Raw genomic sequence first — 21,241 nt, forward strand, 5'->3', positions numbered from 1 at the left:
TTAGAAAACACGCATTTTAAAAAGGGTTTTTCGCCTGCCGTCTGTCTGCAGACTTGCAGCATTAATTCATGGTTTTTACTAACCGGTATCAGTATGTTGTTATTTCGGCATCATTTTGAAACGTGTATTACAATTAAATCACGGTCAAATATGTTCATCTTGTTGTAGTTGTAGCCCCCTTGCCAGCGATTCTCTCTCTAGTTTAGCATACTCAGCCCGACTCAGCCTGCCTGGTTGTTCCTGGCCCTAGAACCACGATTTTATGGGGCCAGAAAAACTGTGAATTAGGACCCCGCTAGCCAGTACTAGGCCAAGTGGAAACGCAACCAAAAACGGGCCCCGCACGGCTCGGCACGCTTAAAGCGACCTACCCGCTGCAGTGGAAACGCGCCATAAGAGTACTACAAAACCAATATAATGTGTATTTTAATGAGTGCAGTGCACATCACTTAACATAAACCTATATGTTAACTTATTGGAAAATAGAGCAATCATGTCTAAATGTGATTTTGCACAGGATTAACCCTTATGTTGTGGTCGGGTCTCCCGTGACCCGTTTCAAGTTAAAATTATATAATAACTACGCTCTAGTTTTTTTTATTACATTACATTACATTGCATTTAGCTGACGCTTTTATCCAAAGCGACTTACAATAAGTGCGTTCGACCAACAAAATACAAACTTGAAGAAAACAGAATCATAAAGTACATCAAGCTTCATAGAGCAAAACACATTTCAAGTGCTACTCAACTGGCTTTCGATAAGCCAGCCCTTTATTAGTATATAAGTGCTTTGTTAATAATTCTATCGCTCGAAGTGGAGTCGAAAGAGATTACTTTTCAGTCTGCGCCGGAAGGTGTGTAAGCTATCTGCTGTCCTGATGTCAATGGGGAGCTCATTCCACCATTTTGGAGCCAGGATAGCAAACCCACGTGTTTTTGCTGATGGGAACTTGGGTCCCCTTCGCAGCGATTGTGCAGCGAGCTGTTTGGTTGATGCAGAGCGGAGTGCACGTGCTGGGGTGTACGGTTTAACCATGTCCTGGATGTAGGAAGGACCAGATCCATTCGCAGCATGGTACGCAAGTACCATTGTCTTGAAGTGGATTCTAGCAGTTATCGGAAGCCAGTGAAGGCAGCGGAGGAGCGGCGTGGTGTGGGAGAATTTAGGAAGGTTGAAGACCTAAATGTATTTAATTATCGGAACAAGGCTTCATGATATCCTCCACAACAGCTATATAAACACTACAAAACTGATTTTGACAATTTTAGCCAAGTCTGAAGGTCTTGGTATCAAAGTGTATCATTTGGTGTTCGGGTCTGTGAATTGCAGAATTGAAAGGCCTGCAGAATTGTTGTGGGTCACTCGGGTCAAATTTGGCCCAATCAAGATTCGTCTTTGACTTTAGATACCCCACCCCCCTTCATCCACTGTAACAATAATTGTTCGCAACATGAACCTGGTCTCCCATCCCTCTGCCACCCTCCCCCCACGGGAACTCGACCTTTCTCAAAGAATATGTGCACTAACACTTCAACCTGAACACATGCGCAATGGTAAATGGACTTTACTTTATCCAGTCTTTAAGACCCCTCAAAGCACTTTACATACTACATGTCATTCACCCATTCACACCCATTCATGCAGAGCAGTGTATCTTACTCTAGGACCTAACATTCACACACATTCACACACCGTTGGCCATGCCATCGGGAGCAACTCAGGGTTAAGTATCTTACACAAGGATATATTGACATGTTGACTGCATGGGCTGGGATCGAACCCACAACCTTCTGGTTGAAAGACGACCGCACTCCCTCGCAGCCACAGTCGCAATATGTGGTGTAATGTGTTTTGGGGTCATAAAATACAATTACAACAGGATTGTACGGTTATGAATGCATAATAAGTTAGTTATGATGTAACAATATTGGATGCAGTGGTTGCGTTAGACTTTTTCGTTGTCCGTCATTTTGACGGACAGGATCGTAAAATGTCCATCATAACCCATTATTACCCGTCATTTTATTTGATACAAGTTTTTTAAGAGTTTTAATGATGAGATGAGACATATTTCATATTTATGTTTGGGTACTGAGCAGCAAATGTTCATTAATTTTTTTTTTTTAATGATTCAAACAGAACTTTTAAGGGCATGGAGAAAAAAACACACCCTCACTTTTCATGTCAACACGAACATGAATGTTCCTGCACTGACAGCACAGCAGAGGGGGGCAGAGGCCGCTAAAAACACGGAACCATTGTGCCTGAACAGGCAAATATGAACCATGCCATCGTTTAAATGAGACAATTACAATCAGAATATGAACAAAACATTTACAAGAACAATTCAATTGACCTGCTGTAGCCTGAACGCTGATCTCTGCATCGTCGTGCACCCTCGGACAAATCCGTTACTCATCTTAGCTTTTCTACAGATGTCGCAAAACATTTTGCCATCTTCCCTCCTCAGCCACTCAAACTCTTGCTCCCACTGAACCCGGTACTCCCACTTCAACTCCTTGCCACTTGCTTGCCCCTCTGCCGCTGGATGAACGTTGTCAGTTTTAGTCTTACTGGCTTGTCCTTCATCCTCCACCGCATCAATCCCTTTTTTCACCTCGTTTATCCACACCATCACAATTACTGGGCTTATTAAAAAAGCTTCGGACGATCAGCTGCCGTGACATTTTGCGATTGCGAAAGCCGGTTAAACAACGAGGTCAAAAACAAGACTGGACAATAGCTACTTAATATACACACACTCGCCACCAACTGGACAGGGGTGTGAATGACTAAATAATAGTTACAGACTACAGTACAGTAGATCACCCTTAGTCTACCTGGCCACTAAGGATGTAATATAATCAGTGGCGGCGCCAGAGATTTTCTCTAGGGGGTGCTGTGGGGTAGCTTGACGTTTCATAGAGGGTGCTCAAACATTAAGGGTTTCCCATGAATGCACCAGCGCTACAGTTAAATGTTCTACTGCAACACTCCGCACACACACCGTGTACCCGCGACTGTTACAATGAAGGCTCGGTAATCAGCTCACGGCATATAGGTGGGTGTAAGCTGGGGTAAAGTGCTATTTTTACAAGTGGGGAGTGGACCTCACCTCCTCTAGGAGGGTCCTCACCTACTCCAGGGTTGCCAACTTTGGGTACCTGGCTGGAGTGAGATTTTGATATCATGGGTTTAATTACACATATGCACACTAAATGCCTGCTATCGTGTCAGCAGCGGGACCTTAGCATATATATAGGATATAGGATATATATACAATATATACAAATACACAAAATTGGACACAGACTATAAAGGGCACAAAGTTTCATTCACTAATGAAAGTCAAACACATGTTTGTTTCCACTGTTTTATTGTGTGCCTGTCGCGATAAGCAATTAATTAACTTATCGTACGATAAATAAAAATGAACTCGATAAATTTCCATTTACATGAGGATGTGACTAGCAGTTTGAAAGGATGTACTTGAATTATTATTATCATTATGTCAGGGGTCTAAAATGGTCATACAACGGTGCCGACAATATTATTGTTTATCGCAATAATTTCCTGGAAAATGTATCCAACACAATTAATTATCGTGAGATGCCTATACATGAAACACACACACAAAGGTGTCTGCCGCCCGAACACAAACTGGAAGCTGATTCCACAAATGTGGAGCTTGATAAGAAAAGGCTCTGGCTCCCATTGTACTTTTAAAGATTCTAGGAACAACCAACAACCCTGCATTCTTGGAACGCAATGCCCTAGTAGGACAGTAGGGTATAATGAGTTCTTTAAGGTAAGATGGCGCCTGCCCATTAAGGGCTTTGTAGGCGAGAAGAAGAATTTTAAATTCTATCCTGTGTTCTATAGGGAGCCAGTGTAAGGCAGCCAGAACAGGAGTAATGTGGTCCCTTTTCCTAACTCTGGTTAGTACACGAGCCGCAGCATTTTGAATCAGCTGAAGCGACTTGATTGACTTCTTGGTACTCCCTGATAATAAAGAGTTACAATAATCCAGCCTAGAAGTAACAAATGCATGGACTAGTTTCTCTGCATCGTTTGGGGCAAGATATGCCTGATTTTTGCAATGTTACGTAGATGGAAGTAGGCGGTCCTTGAAATTGATTTTATGTGGGCGTTAAAGGATAAATCCTGATCAAATATAACACCAAGATTCCTTACAGTCTCACTGGAGGCCAAATTAATGCCATCCATAGTTAGTATGTCTTTAGATAATTTGTTTCGTAGATTCTTCGGGCCAAGTACAATAACTTCAGTTTTGGTCGTGTTTAACATCAAAAAGTTTAAGGTCATCCACGTTTTTAAGTCCTTAAGGCAGTCTTGAATTTTATTTAGATGATTAATTTCATCAGGCTTGATTGATAAATATAGTTGAGTATCATCCGCATAACAATGAAAGTTTACAGAATGATTCCTTATAATATTGCCTAACGGAAGCATATATAATGTGAACAAAATAGGTCCGAGCACTGAGCCCTGTGGCACTCCATGGCTAACTTTGGTTTGCGTGGAAGATTCATCGTTAACACGTACAAACTGAGAGCGTTCAGATAGATAGGACCTAAACCAGCCTAAAGCAGTTCCCTGTATGCCAACTAAGTGCTCTAGTCTTTGTGTCGCGAGTGAGCCCTCTATGTAATGGCCCACTTGCTGGCACCCAGTTCTTTTAATCCCCCAATTGACCCACACACACGAGGAGCAGGCAGATATCGGGTAACACAATAATCTTTATTAGAAATTAAATAAATAGTAAGGGACCATATCAGCCAAGCTTCTCACATGGAAATGTATCACAAGGCCAAGTGATGCAGTGCCTATATACCACCCCGTCAATTCAGGCTGCTACTGCTCTACCCACCCCCTGCTGGCCGGAGGGACCATGAATGGTACAACTAAACGTAAAATGTCACAAAGCATGCAAATAACGCAAACACATGGCACTTCTATTAGAGAATCACTACACACATGACACTTCTATTAGGGAATCACTACACACATGACACGTCTATTTAAAGAAAGCACTACACACATCACACAATGAACATGCTCTCCCACTCACTGGCTGCTAAGGAGTAAAATGGAACAGTCACTGGCACTGGTGAGCAAATGACTGCAAGTGGCACTATTTGCACCCCATACTCTCCTTGTTCATTTAACCATGCAGTGACAGCCTAGCAAGACATGGCCCAAATTAAAATAGTTATGGGTCCGCTCTCGGTCAAGAACACCTCAGACCGAGAGGAGTTAAAAGTTATCTCTTCTCACCCTTCCTTAAGCGCAGCGTGTTTCTGGTCGGAAGAAAGCAGTTGGAGACTTGGCGCGCGTCTCCCAATAGTTCGGAGCGCGTCCGACTCAGATGCGCACTGGCCCTGATAGGAGCAGCGCGCGGTGCGAAAGACAGGAACTTGAGGGCGTTGCAATGATAAGGAACTTGAGAGCGTTGCAATATCAGGAGCTTGAGAGCGTTGCAATATCAGGAGCTTGAGAGCGTTGCAATATCAGGAGCTTGAGAGCGTTGCAAATCTGCCTTCAACCGACCCGTCGATCAGCAGCTGGCAGCCGTACAGTAAATCGCAGTGCCGCAGTACTTCCACAGTGGACCTTCGCTTCACGGTCACTTCCTCGTCGATCCGTCCAGAGCCTTGCTTCCCGTTCCCTCTTCACCTCGGAGCTTCACCTTTTCCCGTTCTCCCGGTAAATGTCCCGGCTCCTCGCTTTAACCACCCACCGGCCAATCCACGTAGCTCCCTGGAAGGCTGGGCAGGCAGCAGCCAATCACGCTGCCCTCCTCCAGCTGATTCACACCAGCTGCGAAAACACACATACTCCGCCCACCTGACAGGCTAACCCTTTTATGAATGGAAACACACATTTTCCCCCACTTCTGCTTAAAATACATATACACACAGTAAATATAATGCATCATCATATGACATACAAAAATCCCATCCCCACTGGCGACATTTCCCCCCCTCAATATTGGTGGTCGTCCCGACTACCCCTTAGACCTGGTACCTTTGTGGAGGCACCCCAAAGTTTCGACGCTGCGACCTCCTCACAGGGCCTTGTCCTTCCCCTGGCACAAGCCCACCCTCCAATTGAGGCTCAGGGTCCAATTGAGCTGGGACCTGCTCTAGTTCCCCAAACTGCTCTGGCTCCGGCACTAGGCCTGGTATGACTGGAGTAGACTGAGAGCACCACCTAGCTACAGGGCCAAAAGGCAACAAGAATACAGGCTGGTTAGGCTGGGAATCAATTTCCTGAGGACACACCTGAGACTCAGTCCATAATCCTGCAGGGCAGGGCCGCAGGTTGTTGCGGTGCATCATCCGTATCGGTCCTTCTTTCCCCTCGGGCCGGATGCTATACACTGGATGGCCAGGCCGTACCTGTGAGACAACAACATAGGGAGAAGGCACCCAATGTGGTTCCAACTTGCCTCTGGCTCTCCGTCTGAAGTTCCTGATCAGCACCCTCCCTCCGGGCAACAAGGGGATAGCATGGGCCTTCTTATCATACCGTGCCTGGTCCCAGTTCTGCCTTTGCTTGGTATGAGCTCGTACCCGGCTATACGCTTCAAGCAGTGTCTGATGGTGTGTTCTCACCCAGCCATTAATTGTTCCCTTTTTCTGTGGGGGGACAACACCTACACACAGATCAACAGGCAGTCTGGCGTGACGGCCAAACAGTACAAAGTAGGGAGTCAGTTTAGTGCTACAATGTACAGTGTTGTTGTAAGCTTGAACTAAAGCTGGCAGCTTTTCCCTCCACCGTACCTGCTCTTCTGCACCTAGTGTGCCCAATAATGACAGCAAAGTTATGTTGAAACGCTCACAGGCCCCATTTCCCTGGGGATGGTATGGGGTAGTGCGGCTCTTTGTACAGCCATACAGTTCACAGAGCTGCCGCATTACCTCAGACTCAAAGGCACCTCCTCGGTCCGTCAAGAACCGTTCTGGGCACCCGAAAGGCTGGATGAGGGCGGTCCACAAATGTCTCGCCGTCGTCTGGGCTGTCTGGTCCTTGGTGGGCACTGCCACAGCATACCTGGAAAACAGGTCGGTCATAACCAGGATATACTGGTGGGTGTCGGCTGGCCGTCCCAATGATAAATAGTCCAGGGCTACAACCTCCCATGGGTAACTGGATACAATGGGCTGAATAGGGGCCCTCACCTTGGGACCAGCCTTCCCTGTCACACATTGTGGGCATACTACTGTCCAGGACTTTATGTCCTTAGCCATCCCCAGCCAGTAGAATCTGCGCTGCAAGATACTCAAGACCTTTTCGCTGTTGGCATGTCCAGCCGCTTTGTGGTAATCCTCCCACAGCTCCCGGGCATGTTGGGTTGGGACAATCAACTGGAAAGCCTGCTGGCCCGTGTCGGGTTCCTGAATGCAGCGCCCCAAGATTCCGTCACGAAGTTTCAGCCGATCCCATGTCTGCAACCACCCGTGCACTTGGGGGAACTCAGACCGTCGCACCTGAGACACATTTAACCCTTGGTTGATCAATTGTCTCACTTTGTCCAACTCCGGGTCTCCCTGTTGGCGCTCCAGCCAAGACCCTGGATCACAGTCCTGTCCAGCTGGTGGACCCTTCACTCCTAGACCTCCGTGAGCTCCGGGCACGTTGTAGACTGCTTTGATATCTACTTCCCCTGGGAGCCGGGACAAGGCATCTGCATTCCGGTTTTCCACACCGGGTCGATACTTGACTGAAAAGGTGAAGTTTGCCAGCTGGGCTGCCCACCTCTGTTCCACGGCCCCCAGTTTGGCTGTCCCCAGGTGTACCAGGGGATTGTTGTCTGTAAACACTGTGAATTCTGTGCCCCACAAGTAGTGTTTGAACTTCTCTGTGATTGCCCAAAATAGCGCCAGAAACTCTAACATACCCTAGGGACCAGAGGGTACAATGGTTGGACATTTACTACCGGCCGCGGTATGCCTAGTGTACAGGGTCCATATAACCGACTTAATGCATAGCGGGAAGTCGGTTATATAGACATCAACAGAATAAGTGTTTAACGGTGATTTAAACTAGTTTATGCGGGGAAAAGAGTGCTCAAAATCGGATTCAACAGGCCATCCACACCGACTCCCATTAAAAGTGATTGAAATGTACAGGAATCTGTCCATTTCAATCACATTTGATGACCCGTCCAGGGTGACTTTCTTCCCCAGGAATTAGTGTCTGAAAGCTGGCTAACATTACTTTAAATACAGTGTGCACATGGCTTTATTACCCATGAAATAGTGTGTGAAAGCTGGGTGACTTTGATGTGAATTTAAGGAAGATATGGCCATTTCATCCACACCTCACGACTCCCATTAAAAGTGATTGAAATGTACAGGAATCTGTCCATTTCAATCACATTTGATGACCCGTCCAGGGTGACTTTCTTCCCCAGGAATTAGTGTCTGAAAGCTGGCTAACATTACTTTAAATACAGTGTGCACATGGCTTTATTACCCATGAAATAGTGTGTGAAAGCTGGGTGACTTTGATGTGAATTTAAGGAAGATATGGCCATTTCATCCACACCTCACGACTCCCATTAAAAGTGATTGAAATGTACAGGAATCTGTCCATTTCAATCACATTTGATGACCCGTCCAGGGTGACTTTCTTCCCCAGGAATTAGTGTCTGAAAGCTGGCTAACATTACTTTAAATACAGTGTGCACATGGCTTTATTACCCATGAAATAGTGTGTGAAAGCTGGGTGACTTTGATGTGAATTTAGGGAGGGAGAGCAGCAGCAGCAGCCGCCGCAGCAGCAGCAGCAGCAGCAGCAGCAGGCTGTGACCCTGGCGGAAATACATTGATTGTTTTAGCCAGGAATAAGTGTTTAGAAGGCGGGTAAAGTGTTCCTGCAGCTCCTCCATGACGGTAATAATGATTAGATATAATTGCCAGGGCAGAAAGCTCTTTTTAAAAGTGAAAAAACGATTTGAAACCGTTTGAAATGACTGGCGGGTGCTGATGGAAAGCAGGCGGAAATACATGGATTGTTTACCCAGGAAAAGGTGTTTAAAAGGCGGGTAAAGTGTCCCTGCAGCTCCTCCATGACGGTAATAATGATTAGAAATCATTTACAGGGCAGAAAGCTCTTTTTAAAAGTGAAAAAAACGATTTGAAACCGTTTGAAATGACTGGCGGGTGCTGATGGAAAGCAGGCGGAAATACATGGATTGTTTACCCAGGAAAAGGTGTTTAAAAGGCGGGTAAAGTGTTCCTGCAGCCCTTTAAATACAGTGTGCACATGGCTTTATTACCCATGAAATAGTGTGTGAAAGATGGGTAAATTTGCTGTGAATTTAAGGGAGATATGGCCCTTTCAAACAGGGAGATGACTGGCGGGTGCTGATGGAAAGCAGGCGGAAATACATGGATTGTTTACCCAGGAAAAGGTGTTTAAAAGGCGGGTAAAGTGTTCCTGCAGCCCTTTAAATACAGTGTGCACATGGCTTTATTACCCATGAAATAGTGTGTGAAAGATGGGTAAATTTGCTGTGAATTTAAGGGAGATATGGCCCTTTCAAACAGGGAGATGACTGGCGGGTGCTGATGGAAAGCAGGCGGAAATACATGGATTGTTTACCCAGGAAAAGGTGTTTAAAAGGCGGGTAAAGTGTTCCTGCAGCCCTTTAAATACAGTGTGCACATGGCTTTATTACCCATGAAATAGTGTGTGAAAGCTGGGTGAGTTTGATGTGAATTTAAGGAAGATATGGCCATTTCATCCACACCTCACGACTCCCATTCAAAGTGATTGAAATGTACAGCACTCTGTACATTTCAATCACATTTCCCGACCCGACCAGGGTGACTTTCTTCCCCACGAATTAGTGTCTGAAAGCTGGCTAACATTACTTTAAATGCATGGTGCACATGGCTCTGTTACCCATGAATTAGTGTGTGAAAGATGGGTGAGTTTGATGTGAATTTAAGGGAGATATGGCCATTTCATCCACACCTCACCACTCCCATTCAAAGTGATTGAAATGTACAGCACTCTGTACATTTCAATCACATTTCACGACCTGTGTAGACTGGCTTTCTTACCCATTAGGTACACCGACAAAGCCACCTCTTCGGGGCCGCTCCAAGACCCCCAAAACAAGGACGCAGCAGCCCCAGCATCTCTCCCTGACATGAGCAAACAGGTTATTTCAAACTTCCATGACATACCCCGGGGAAAAGCACCTCTCTGTGGCCGCTCCAAGACCCCCAAAACACGGACTAAGGAGCTCCAGGATCCCTCCCTGCCTTGAGAAAACAGGCTAGTTCACACTTACATTACGTACACCGACAAAGCCACCTCTTCGGGGCCGCTCCAAGACCCCCAAAACACGGACGCAGCAGCCCCAGCATCTCTCCCTGACATGAGCAAACAGGTTATTTCAGACTTCCATGACATACCCCGGGGAAAAGCACCTCTCTGTGGCCGCTCCAAGACCCCCAAAACACGGACTAAGGAGCTCCAGGATCCCTCCCATGTACCTCCAGAACCTCGAGCACCTTGGGTCCCCGGGCCCCCGAACTTAAGCACTCCCCCACGGACTAAACCAAGATGATCACACCCTCAAGAATCTCGTGCCCCTGGGAATCTTAAAGGGGGGTCTACTTTGCGGTGCTTTACCGTCCGCCCATCAGCACCCATAGTCGGCCTTCCTCACAGCAGCAGCACCCAACCTCCATGGAGGATGTTTCTAGTGCCCCTGGCTACACTTAAAGGGGGTCTACTTTGCGGTGCTTTACCGTCCGCCCATCAGCACCCATAGTCGGCCTTCCTCACAGCAGCAGCACCCAACCTCCATGGAGGATGTTTCTCGTGCCCCTGGCTACACTTAAAGGGGGTATACTTTGCGGTGCTTTACCGTCCGCCCATCAGCACCCATAGTCGGCCTTCCTCACAGCAGCAGCACCCAACCTCCATGGAGGATTTTGCTCGTGCCCCTGGCTACACTTAAAGGGGGTCTACTTTGCGGTGCTTTACCGTCCGCCCATCAGCACCCATAGTCGGCCTTCCTCACAGCAGCAGCACCCAACCTCCATGGAGGATTTTGCTCGTGCCCCTGGCTACACTTAAAGGGGGTCTACTTTGCGGTGCTTTACCGTCCGCCCATCAGCACCCATAGTCGGCCTTCCTCACAGCAGCAGCACCCAACCTCCATGGAGGATTTTGCTCGTGCCCCTGGCTACACTTAAAGGGGGTCTACTTTGCGGTGCTTTACCGTCCGCCCATCAGCACCCATAGTCGGCCTTCCTCACAGCAGCAGCACCCAACCTCCATGGAGGATTTTGCTCGTGCCCCTGGCTACACTTAAAGGGGGTCTACTTTGCGGTGCTTTACCGTCCGCCCATCAGCACCCATAGTCGGCCTTATTCACAGCAGCAGCACCCAACCTCCATGGAGGATTTTGCTCGTGCCCCTGGCTACACTTAAAGGGGGTCTACTTTGCGGTGCTTTGCCGTCCGCCCATCGGCACCCATAGTCGGCCTTCTTCACAGCAGCAGCACCCAACCTCCATGGAGGATTTTGCTCGTGCCCCTGGCTACACTTAAAGGGGGTCTACTTTGCGGTGCTTTGCCGTCCGCCCATCGGCACCCATAGTCGGCCTTCTTCACAGCACCACCTGCCCTGCTGGAGGTTCACACTTTAACTTTTTTTACCCTCTTCTACCTTACAAATCATCCCACACTTGAGCACTCCTCACTCGGACTAAACACCTACATGCTACCACCAGAACCAGAATATCGTGCCCCTGGGGATCTTAAAAGAAGAAAACCCATAGTGGGATTAAAAACAGAACACTTAGTAATTTTAACAAACTTTATTTACAGTAATATTGACAGTAATAAATAAATTCAAACAGGATATAACGTATTTACAAGGGGACTGATTACAACAACACACTGCATATTTACAAGTTGATCACTGGCAACAGTGGGTGAAGTTGGGGCAGAGTATGGCACCCTCTCTTCACCCATGTCTGAGGGGTTGTGTTCGGCCAGTGACTGGTCCCTCTTCGGGACATGTCTTGGTAGGGAGTCTTGGTAGGGAGCCGGGCTGTGCTCCTCTCCAGAGTTGTCACTGTCGATGTCAATACCCGCAAAAGTGTCTTCATTTCCCGCTGCTGCTGTCGATGCCGCCGCCGCTGCTTGAAGTGACTGTGTGAAGAGCAACCGAATGTCCGCAGCCTCCTTCAAAGAAGGATTATTCGCGTAAAATTTGTCCGCAGTTGCAGTGTTGTGACACATGAAATCACTCACTCTTTGGCGGTTGCCTTTGTCTTGAAACCTCTTCGCATTATCGGCGTGGACTGTGCGGAGGTCGGTGAAGTTAATGGGACTGCGGAGCCCCACATCAGCCCATGCCAACCTCAGGGAGTAGGCAAGCTTCCTGAACGGGTTCTTCCCCTCTGTGTACAGAAAGTAACGGCTCTGGGTGCAGGTCAGCGTACCCTTAATTTCCAGCCACCTCTTCATCCATCCAAATTCTTCTACGGTGAGGTACAGCTGCGCCTCCCCGAACGCGTTGGCCGTCTTGTGGTTACTTACCTGTTATGACAGAGATAGAGAGTGTCAATACAATGTCAATCATGCATATAACTGCCAGAATAAATACATTGATTAATAGCACTCACATGAACCAGGTAGCCGAAGGCAGTGCCAGTTGTATCCGCCTTTCGGACCTCGGCGTTGGTCATGTTGGAGTAGACCCCCGGACGGTGGCCATAAATGCAGCTCCAATGAAGAGTCATATACCCATAGAGCAGTGTCCGGGTCGCGGTAGTCGGATTGCTGGCCATCACATCCAGGAGCTGAGGGATGCGAGTGGTGGTCGAAGTCAAGCATGTCATTAGGTCGTTGTGGCTCGGCAGACCTTCCATCTTGTCACGCTTCACTTGCATCTGGTGGATAAGTACTTTTCTCTTCAGGGACTTCAGGATGGCAACTACTTCCCGTTTGATTAAAATCATGTCCGTTTGGCTGAGCCTGCTCCCCTTGCACGGTGTGTCGGCCATGTACTTGAGAAAGTGTGATATATTCTTGATGTAGAAGTCGGAGGTCGTGACCTGAAGGCTTGACTTCATCAGGCTCCGGGACCACCCGCGTATCCTCTTGAGATCCCTCAAAAAGAGCCAGTCAGACAGGCGATTGAAACCGTGTGCCATGAAACTGAGGAACGACTTCACTCTGCTTAGTTTGGAGACTGTGTTTTCCTGGAGCCTCACTGGTGGGTCGATACCTGCATAATGCTCCCGGTATCCTTGCAGATACTCCTCTGTGAAATATAAACAGTACTTTAATGACAACACATGATGTGTTACAGAAACTGCATGTGTCACATAGCCAAAACACTTACCCATGATCCGTGGGAATGTTATGTCCCGCATTATATTTCCCCGGCCCCTGCCCCGGAACCAGGGGGAATTTATGGGAGGGGAGGTTGACGAGGCCTCGGTATGGATGGATGCAGGCTCTGAGGAGCTGGGTGAATGGGTGTGAGAGCCAGTGGGGGACTTGCTGCAGGCGGGAATGGGAGACGTGCTGCAGGCGGGAATGGGAGACGTGCTGCAGGCAGGAATGGGAGACTTGCTGCAGGAGGGACCTTTCGACTTGGACAGCCTCGTTGGTGTCGACTCTGGTCGGGGTCGTTTCTTCAGAATGACCCGCTCTCGTTCCTCCCCATCGAACGCGGGCATGTCCCCGGCCCGCTGATCCATCCTCTGTCGCTTGTCCTTTATCCTCTGCTGCAACTTGCAGCGCAGGGATTTCACCTCAGCAGCATATATGTCCCGCTGAGCCCTCACTGCGTTAGCCTCCAGCCTCCATTCTTTGCAGTCCGGGTTGTCACATTCATTCACCGGGGACAAGGGTGGAGGTTGTGACAGTATATCGTCGTCTGCCACCGTGTCAACAGCCCAAGCGGTAATCATTTCTATTGTGGGGTTTGTCATTCGGAGTTCATAAAGCTCCTTCTTGGCCACTGTCATTTTCATTTGATTTTGAACCACATGTAGTTCCTCCCGGGCCAGCTCAACATGGTCTCTGGCCAAGTGGCGATCCAGCCTTGTGCCGTGGTACTCGCATCCCAGAATGGTACAGGGATGGAGCCTAATGTTGGTCCGTCCGTTGGCCAACAACAGCAGAATTTTTCTTTCATCCAAGTTACGCACACCATGGTTCCTCTGTAGGTGCTTGCTCAGGGCACGGTAGGAGCTATTGCAGATCGGACAACGGACCGCCATCCGACCTGTATTCTTGAGCATTTCGGTACCGGAAAATGTCACCAGAATCGTGGGTAAAAAAGAAGGAAGCGTGAAAAGACTCACGAAAGACGCAGCGCGCTCAGAACGATGGCGGGATACACCACGTACTTCTCAAAGCACAGGAGCCCCACGTACAGTCGCTCGAACCACATCAGCACGGCATCCTCTGTGACACAAGAAATAACAAAGATAACACGGGTAGACCATAATCACAGTTTTATACAGAGAGAGCTTATTTTCAAATCTGTGTTTGTTTTCATTTGCATCATGGTGCGGTGTCCCATTTAGGCACTCGTTAGGCGGGCAGAGATCCCTGTAATCTCCCCTCACGTTCCTCCAGAGTCTGATTCTCCCAAAGGATACCCGACAGTTTCGGGTACGACCCAGAGGGCGCACGGTGGACGGCCAGGGCGAGGCCGCCACACCGCGCTGGAGTCAGGGTCCCGGTGAGGCGCAGGACGGAGCACCCGGCAGTAGCCTCCAGCAGACCCCCGCGCGGTTCCCTCGTCCCTCAGAAGAGGTGGAGAGGCGGAGGGGTGGGTCTTTTCATCTGCTGGCGGGTTGCCGGGATAACAGTATCCTCCGGGGAGGCATTGAACCCTTCTCAACTGCCCCCCGGAGGAGGCAGGGGAGTCAGGTACCCAGAGGGTGGACGGCCAGGGCGAGGCCGCCACACCGCGCTGGAGTCAGGGTACCGGTGAGGCGCAGGACGGAGCACCCGGCAGTAGCCTCCAGCAGACCCCCGCGCGGTTCCCTCGTCCCTCAGAAGAGGTGGAGAGGCGGAGAGGCGGAGGGGTGGGTCTTTTCATCTGCTGGCGGGTTGCCGGGATAACAGTATCCTCCGGGGAGGCATTGAACCCTTCTCAACTGCCCCCCGGAGGAGGCAGGGGAGTCAGGTACCCAGAGGGTGGACGGCCAGGGCGAGGCCGCCACAACCAGAGAACCAGAAAAAAGGGGTGAAATGGGAAAAAAGTACCCCAAAATAGTGTTCCATAAGGCGGGTAGAGTCCCCTGACAACTCCCCATACCTTTCTCCAGGGTGGGAACAAGTTTAAGTCAACTTTTGGAAGAACCAGAGAAAAGGGTGAAAATGGATAAAGTGTATCCGAAAATAGTGTTCCAAAAGGCAGGTAGAGTCCCCTGACAACTCCCCATACCTTTCTCCAGGGTGGGAACAAGTTTAAGTCAACTTTTGGAAGAACCAGAGAAAAGGGTGAAAATGGATAAAGTGTATCCGAAAATAGTGTTCCAAAAGGCAGGTAGAGTCCCCTGACAACTCCCCATACCTTTCTCCAGGGTGGGAACAAGTTTAAGTCAACTTTTGGAAGAACCAGAGAAAAGGGTGAAAATGGATAAATTGTATCCGAAAATAGTGTTCCAAAAGGCAGGTAGAGTCCCCTGACAACTCCCCATACCTTTCTCTAGGGTGGGAACAAGTTTAAGTCAACTTTTGGAAGAACCAGAGAAAAGGGTGAAAATGGATAAATTGTATCCGAAAATAGTGTTCCAAAAGGCAGGTAGAGTCCCCTGACAACTCCCCATACCTTTCTCCAGGGTGGGAACAAGTTTAAGTCAACTTTTGGAAGAACCAGAGAAAAGGGTGAAAATGGATAAATTGTATCCGAAAATAGTGTTCCAAAAGGCAGGTAGAGTCCCCTGACAACTCCCCCTACCTTTCTCCAGAGTCGGAAAAAGTATAAGTTAACTTTTGGAAGAACCAGAGAAAAGGGTGAAAATGGATAAATTGTATCCGAAAATAGTGTTCCAAAAGGCAGGTAGAGTCCCCTGACAACTCCCCCTACCTTTCTCCAGAGTCGGAAAAAGTATAAGTTAACTTTTGGAAGAACCATAAAAAGGGGTGAAAATGGATAAAATGTATCCCAAAATAGTGCCTCTTGAGGCGGGTAGAGTCCCCTGACAACTCCCCTTGCATTCCTCCAGACACCAGTTTGAAAACTTAAAGTTTTGTGAGAACCATGATTGGGGGTCCTCCAGGCAACAATTTCATCCGATCCAAAGTGCTCATGAGGCGGATACATTCCTCCATGATTTCCCCATCATGTGAAAATAGCTCGTTTTTTTCTAAGTGCTCTCAAAAACCGGGTTTCCGATTTCGTGCAGATGGTAGCTTGGAAAAGATGAATAAAAATTTTGGACGGAGGAGGGGAGCTCTCGTTTCCCCTCTCCGTTGTAAATTGCAACGGGGGAGTGCAAAAGTCTCCGGGGCTTCGTTCCGAAGCGCCGAAGACTTGACCCCCTCCCCCGTTGGCACTTAGCCGTTTTTCAAGAATTTTCAAAAACTTCATTTTTGATTATTTTAACATATAATTGACCGTTTTCTTTACTTTTTTTTGCTTTCCACGGGTGGAGGCGCATGGCAGGCCGCATATGAGCTTCCAAATTCGGCCTGGAACGTCCGGGAATTATGGGTTAAGCTCCATATACTGACGACTCCCATTAAAAGTGATTGAAATGTACAGGAATCTGTCCATTTCAATCACATTTGACGACGCATGCAGGGTGACCCTGGCTACACTTAAAGGGGGTCTACTTTGCGGTGCTTTACCGTCCGCCCATCAGCACCCATAGTCGGCCTTCCTCACAGCAGCAACACCCAACCTCCATGGAGGATGTTTCTCGTGCCCCTGGCTACACTTAAAGGGGGTATACTTTGCGGTGCTTTACCGTCCGCCCATCAGCACCCATAGTCGGCCTTATTCACAGCAGCAACACCCAACCTCCAGTGGAGGATGTTATCATGCCCCTGGCAACACTGGTAAACACTGGTAACATATGTCTAGCCGCTGACAGGAACTTGACATCGGAACTTGACATCGCATTTCCATTGAGCGGACTCCCGTACATGGGAAGGGCAAGTCCCACGGTACCTCCGTTCATAAGGCTGACATTTGCCTTACACTTAAAGGGGGTCTACTTTGCGGTGCTTTACCGTCCGCCCATCGGCACCCATAGTCGGCCTTATTCACAGCAGCAACACCCAACCTCCAGTGGAGGATGTTATCATGCCCCTGGCAACACTGGTAAACACTGGTAACATATGTCTAGCCGCTGACAGGAACTTGACATCGGAACTTGACATCGCATTTCCATTGAGCGGACTCCCGTACATGGGAAGGGCAAGTCCCACGGTACCTCCGTTCATAAGGCTGACATTTGCCTTACTTAAAAGAACTATAGTTCTGGTCATTCTTTTCACCAGGGCTTAGACTACGGCTGGCATATGCAATAACTCGTTCCCTCCCCTGCTGAACCTGTGACAATACTGCACCCAGCCCATCCAAACTGGCATCTGTATACAACAGGAAGGGTAAGTTGAAATCTGCATACGCCAACACAGGCGCCTGTAATAGAGCTTGCTTAAGTTCCTCAAATGCACCCTGACACTCTTGAGACCACTTAACTGTTGTTGATTTAACCCCTGCCGTACCCCGAAGCAGAACATTCAGGGGAGCTGCCAGCCGGGAAAAGGCAGGGATGAATCGGCGGTAGTAGCCTGCAAAGCCCAAGAAAGAACGGACTTGAGTGACTGTCTTGGGGACCGGCCATTCCTGCACAGCTGCAGTTTTTTCTGGGTCCGTGGCCACCCCTTTCTTGCTGACCACATGTCCCAAGTACTTCACTTCCTTCTTGAACAGGTGACATTTGTGGGGCTGGAGTTTTAGGCCGTGCTGGTGTAGTCTCTCAAACACTTGTTCCAGGTGCCTGAGATGACTATCAAAGCAGGAAGAATACACAATGATATCATCCAGGTATATCAATAGAAAGTCATTTACTTGCCCTCCCAAACAGCGTTGCATGAGCCGCTGGAATGTGGCTGGAGCATTGCAGAGACCAAACGGCATCCGCTCAAACTGAAAGAGGCCCACTGGTGTTGTGAAGGCGGTCTTCTCCTGGTCTCGGGGGTCCACCGCAACCTGCCAGTACCCGCTAGCCAGATCCAGTGTGGAGTACCAAGCTGACTCCTTGAGGTGGGTGAGCGACTCTTCGACTCTGGGCAAAGGAAAAGCATCTTTGTGAGTTATGGCATTAAGTTTCCGGTAATCTACACAAAAACGCCACGATCCATCCTTTTTCCTTACCAACACTACAGGTGCTGCCCAGGGGCTGGAACTTTCCTTTACAACCCCATTTTCCAACATACCTTCCAGTAGGGCTCGTAACTCGTAACTCAGCATAGAGTGCTGGTGGAACTGGCCTGTGTCTCTGTCGGATTGGAGGTGCATCACCGGTAGGGATCTGATGCAAGACTGCACTTGTGTGGCCAAAATCATCTTCATTGGCTGCAAAAACCTTGGTCCACCTCTGAAGTAGATCACTTAACCGCTGCTGCTCGTTATGGTTGAGGTCCTCTCCTTGCAATGCCAGGGCCGGATGATCTGGAGGTACAGTAACATTCGGGACTGGAGTGCTGCTTATACTCCTCACCTCTACCTCCACCGCAGATGGCCCTGTGTGGGTCAACACCAACTCCTCCTCGGTCTTCACAGCCTGAGGATCCACCTGGGACACTGTAGCCAGGGCACGACGCTGGGGGATCTCTATGGAGAAGGGATGGGGGTTACACACTCTTATCGGCACTCTTCCACTCCTTACCCAGCTCAGTGTCCTCGCCACCCTCCACTCCTGGTCATCATTCTGGAGATTTTCCACCATAACACAGCAGTCTGGGGTGCCAACTGCTTGGGGCACCTGGGTCCAGATAATCATTTCTGTCTCTGGGGGAACCAACACAGCAGACTGACGTGGCAGCTTGGCAACCCCCTGCAGTTCGGTGGGGGATCCAACCCGGCCCACTCGTCGACAAACAGCAAAAGCCTTTCCCCAGGCTGTGCTGACCGCAGGTGGCAGTGTTGACCTGAAAGCCGCCTCTCCTTGGTGGCCATCCTGGAAGATAGTTTGCCAACAGTCCCCAATCACATTCATCCCCAATAAGGCACATTCCTGTTGCAGGCAGGAATCTTCAACCACCACAACACCCTTCCCCATTACCTTCACCCCATTGATCTCAAAGTCCAAAAGCGCATATCCAATGTATGGGATGTGAAGCCCATTTGCAGCCTTCAGAGTGAGCCAGGGGATGTCTCCTCGGACCAATCTTTCTCCAAACTTCTCCTGAAACAGAGAATAACTGAACAGAGTGACTTGCGAACCAGTGTCCAATATACAAGGAATATTTTCACCACTTATAATTACATCCAACTCTGGGCAGGTACCAATCAACGCAGGCTTTGTTGGGGGTGTGGTCTGGGTCCCCTCCTCGACCGCTTGCCCGGCAGCGACCGAGGAGACTAAAAATCCGAAGGTCCAGAGCGTCGTCTGGAACAGAACCGGCGGGTGTGACCCGCCTGCCCACACTCTAAACAGATTGGCCGACCTTGGGGGTCCCACTGGAACTGAGTCCTGGCTGTGACCAGGGGTGGTTGACGAGGCCTAGGCTGAAATGCGGGCCCTGCTTGTGGGTTTTGCCTCTGTACAGTTGAGTCAGCAGGCCCCAGAGAGGTTAGCAATTTGACCACGCATCTCTTCCATGAGAGACTTGCCCAGTGTTAACATCTGGCCTTTAAGGTCCTGTTGGAGCTCTGCCCGCAGGGAGTCCCATAATGCCTGGCTGTCCTGGGCAGGTGGGGGTACTAAGGAACATAAAGGAGTGGCAGGTGGTTGGGGTTGTGGAGGCCTGGGGGCATAAGTGCGACAGGCCCATGTCTCAGTTCCATCTTTAGCCTGCTCCCTTTCAAGCACTTTGGCCTCGGTGCAGATAGCAGGAAAAGTCATTCCCGGCGTGCGACGAAGAAGTCGTTTCAATTCTTGTTTCACCAGGCTTTCTTGTAGTCCCCTGATGAACTGTGTCCTTAGAAGCTCATCTTCAATGTCCTCAGCTGGTGGTTCCCTCGCTTGCCACTTGTGATAGAGCTCACGAAAGCGTAGAATGGAAGTTCCCATTCCCTCCTCTGCGCCCTGCCTGCATTCATAGAACTGAGCCCTCAGTGTTGCCAGTGACTGACTTCCCGCATACAATGAAGTCAGACAATCTAATATTTTTTTTCCAGTGTCCCGCTCACTAAGGGGTAATAGTAACATTTCCCGTTTAGCTTCACCTCCCAGAGCACTTAAGATAAAGTCAACGATCTGATCGTTCGAAAGACCCTGAGCCCGTACAAACATTTCAATTTTTGCCCGCCATTCCCCCACCTTCTCTCCGGTTTTCCCTTCAAATATAGGAAGCCATGGCCCCCCCATGTACCAAGGTAACATAATGTGATTTACAACATTGGGAGCTGGATTAACAGCGCCAGCGACTCCCTCGTTACCCTCAACCGACATGCTGACCGTGTGTGCAAGGGAAATCCTGCCGACAACGCCAACATTTAAGGTGTCGCGAGTGAGCCCTCTATGTAATGGCCCACTTGCTGGCACCCAGTTCTTTTAATCCCCCAATTGACCCACACACACGAGGAGCAGGCAGATATCGGGTAACACAATCATCTTTATTAGAAATTAAATAAATAGTAAGGGACCATATCAGCCAAGCTTCTCACATGGAAATGTATCACAAGGCCAAGTGATGCAGTGCCTATATACCACCCCGTCAATTCAGGCTGCTACTGCTCTACCCACCCCCTGCTGGCCGGAGGGACCATGAATGGTACAACTAAACGTAAAATGTCACAAAGCATGCAAATAACGCAAACACATGGCACTTCTATTAGAGAATCACTACACACATGACACTTCTATTAGGGAATCACTACACACATGACACGTCTATTTAAAGAAAGCACTACACACATCACACAATGAACATGCTCTCCCACTCACTGGCTGCTAAGGAGTAAAATGGAACAGTCACTGGCACTGGTGAGCAAATGACTGCAAGTGGCACTATTTGCACCCCATACTCTCCT

The 21,241-nt window shown here is 48.9% G+C and overlaps 2 protein-coding genes across 2 annotated transcripts; both read right to left on the minus strand.

Annotated features, from left to right (window-relative positions):
- Window positions 1-11,861: 11,861 nt before the first annotated feature.
- On the minus strand, window positions 11,862-14,312 carry LOC139435202 (uncharacterized). Its single transcript, XM_071205657.1, has 3 exons — window positions 13,412-14,312; window positions 12,690-13,330; window positions 11,862-12,603 (listed from the first exon to the last, which is right to left on the minus strand). Exons 1-3 carry the CDS (start codon window positions 14,295-14,297, stop codon window positions 11,911-11,913), a joined length of 2,220 nt encoding a protein of 739 aa, XP_071061758.1. The 5' UTR covers window positions 14,298-14,312; the 3' UTR covers window positions 11,862-11,910.
- Window positions 14,313-18,088: 3,776 nt separating this feature from the next.
- LOC139435207 (uncharacterized) lies at window positions 18,089-19,750 on the minus strand. Its single transcript, XM_071205665.1, has 3 exons — window positions 19,329-19,750; window positions 18,419-19,223; window positions 18,089-18,329 (listed from the first exon to the last, which is right to left on the minus strand). The coding sequence occupies exons 2-3, from the start codon at window positions 19,044-19,046 to the stop codon at window positions 18,109-18,111; spliced, it is 849 nt and encodes a 282-aa protein (XP_071061766.1). The 5' UTR covers window positions 19,047-19,223; window positions 19,329-19,750; the 3' UTR covers window positions 18,089-18,108.
- Between the last annotated feature and the right edge of the window lie 1,491 nt (window positions 19,751-21,241).

Source organism: Pseudochaenichthys georgianus, chromosome 15, assembly GCF_902827115.2.
Source record: "Pseudochaenichthys georgianus chromosome 15, fPseGeo1.2, whole genome shotgun sequence".
Lineage (NCBI taxonomy): Eukaryota > Metazoa > Chordata > Actinopteri > Perciformes > Channichthyidae > Pseudochaenichthys > Pseudochaenichthys georgianus.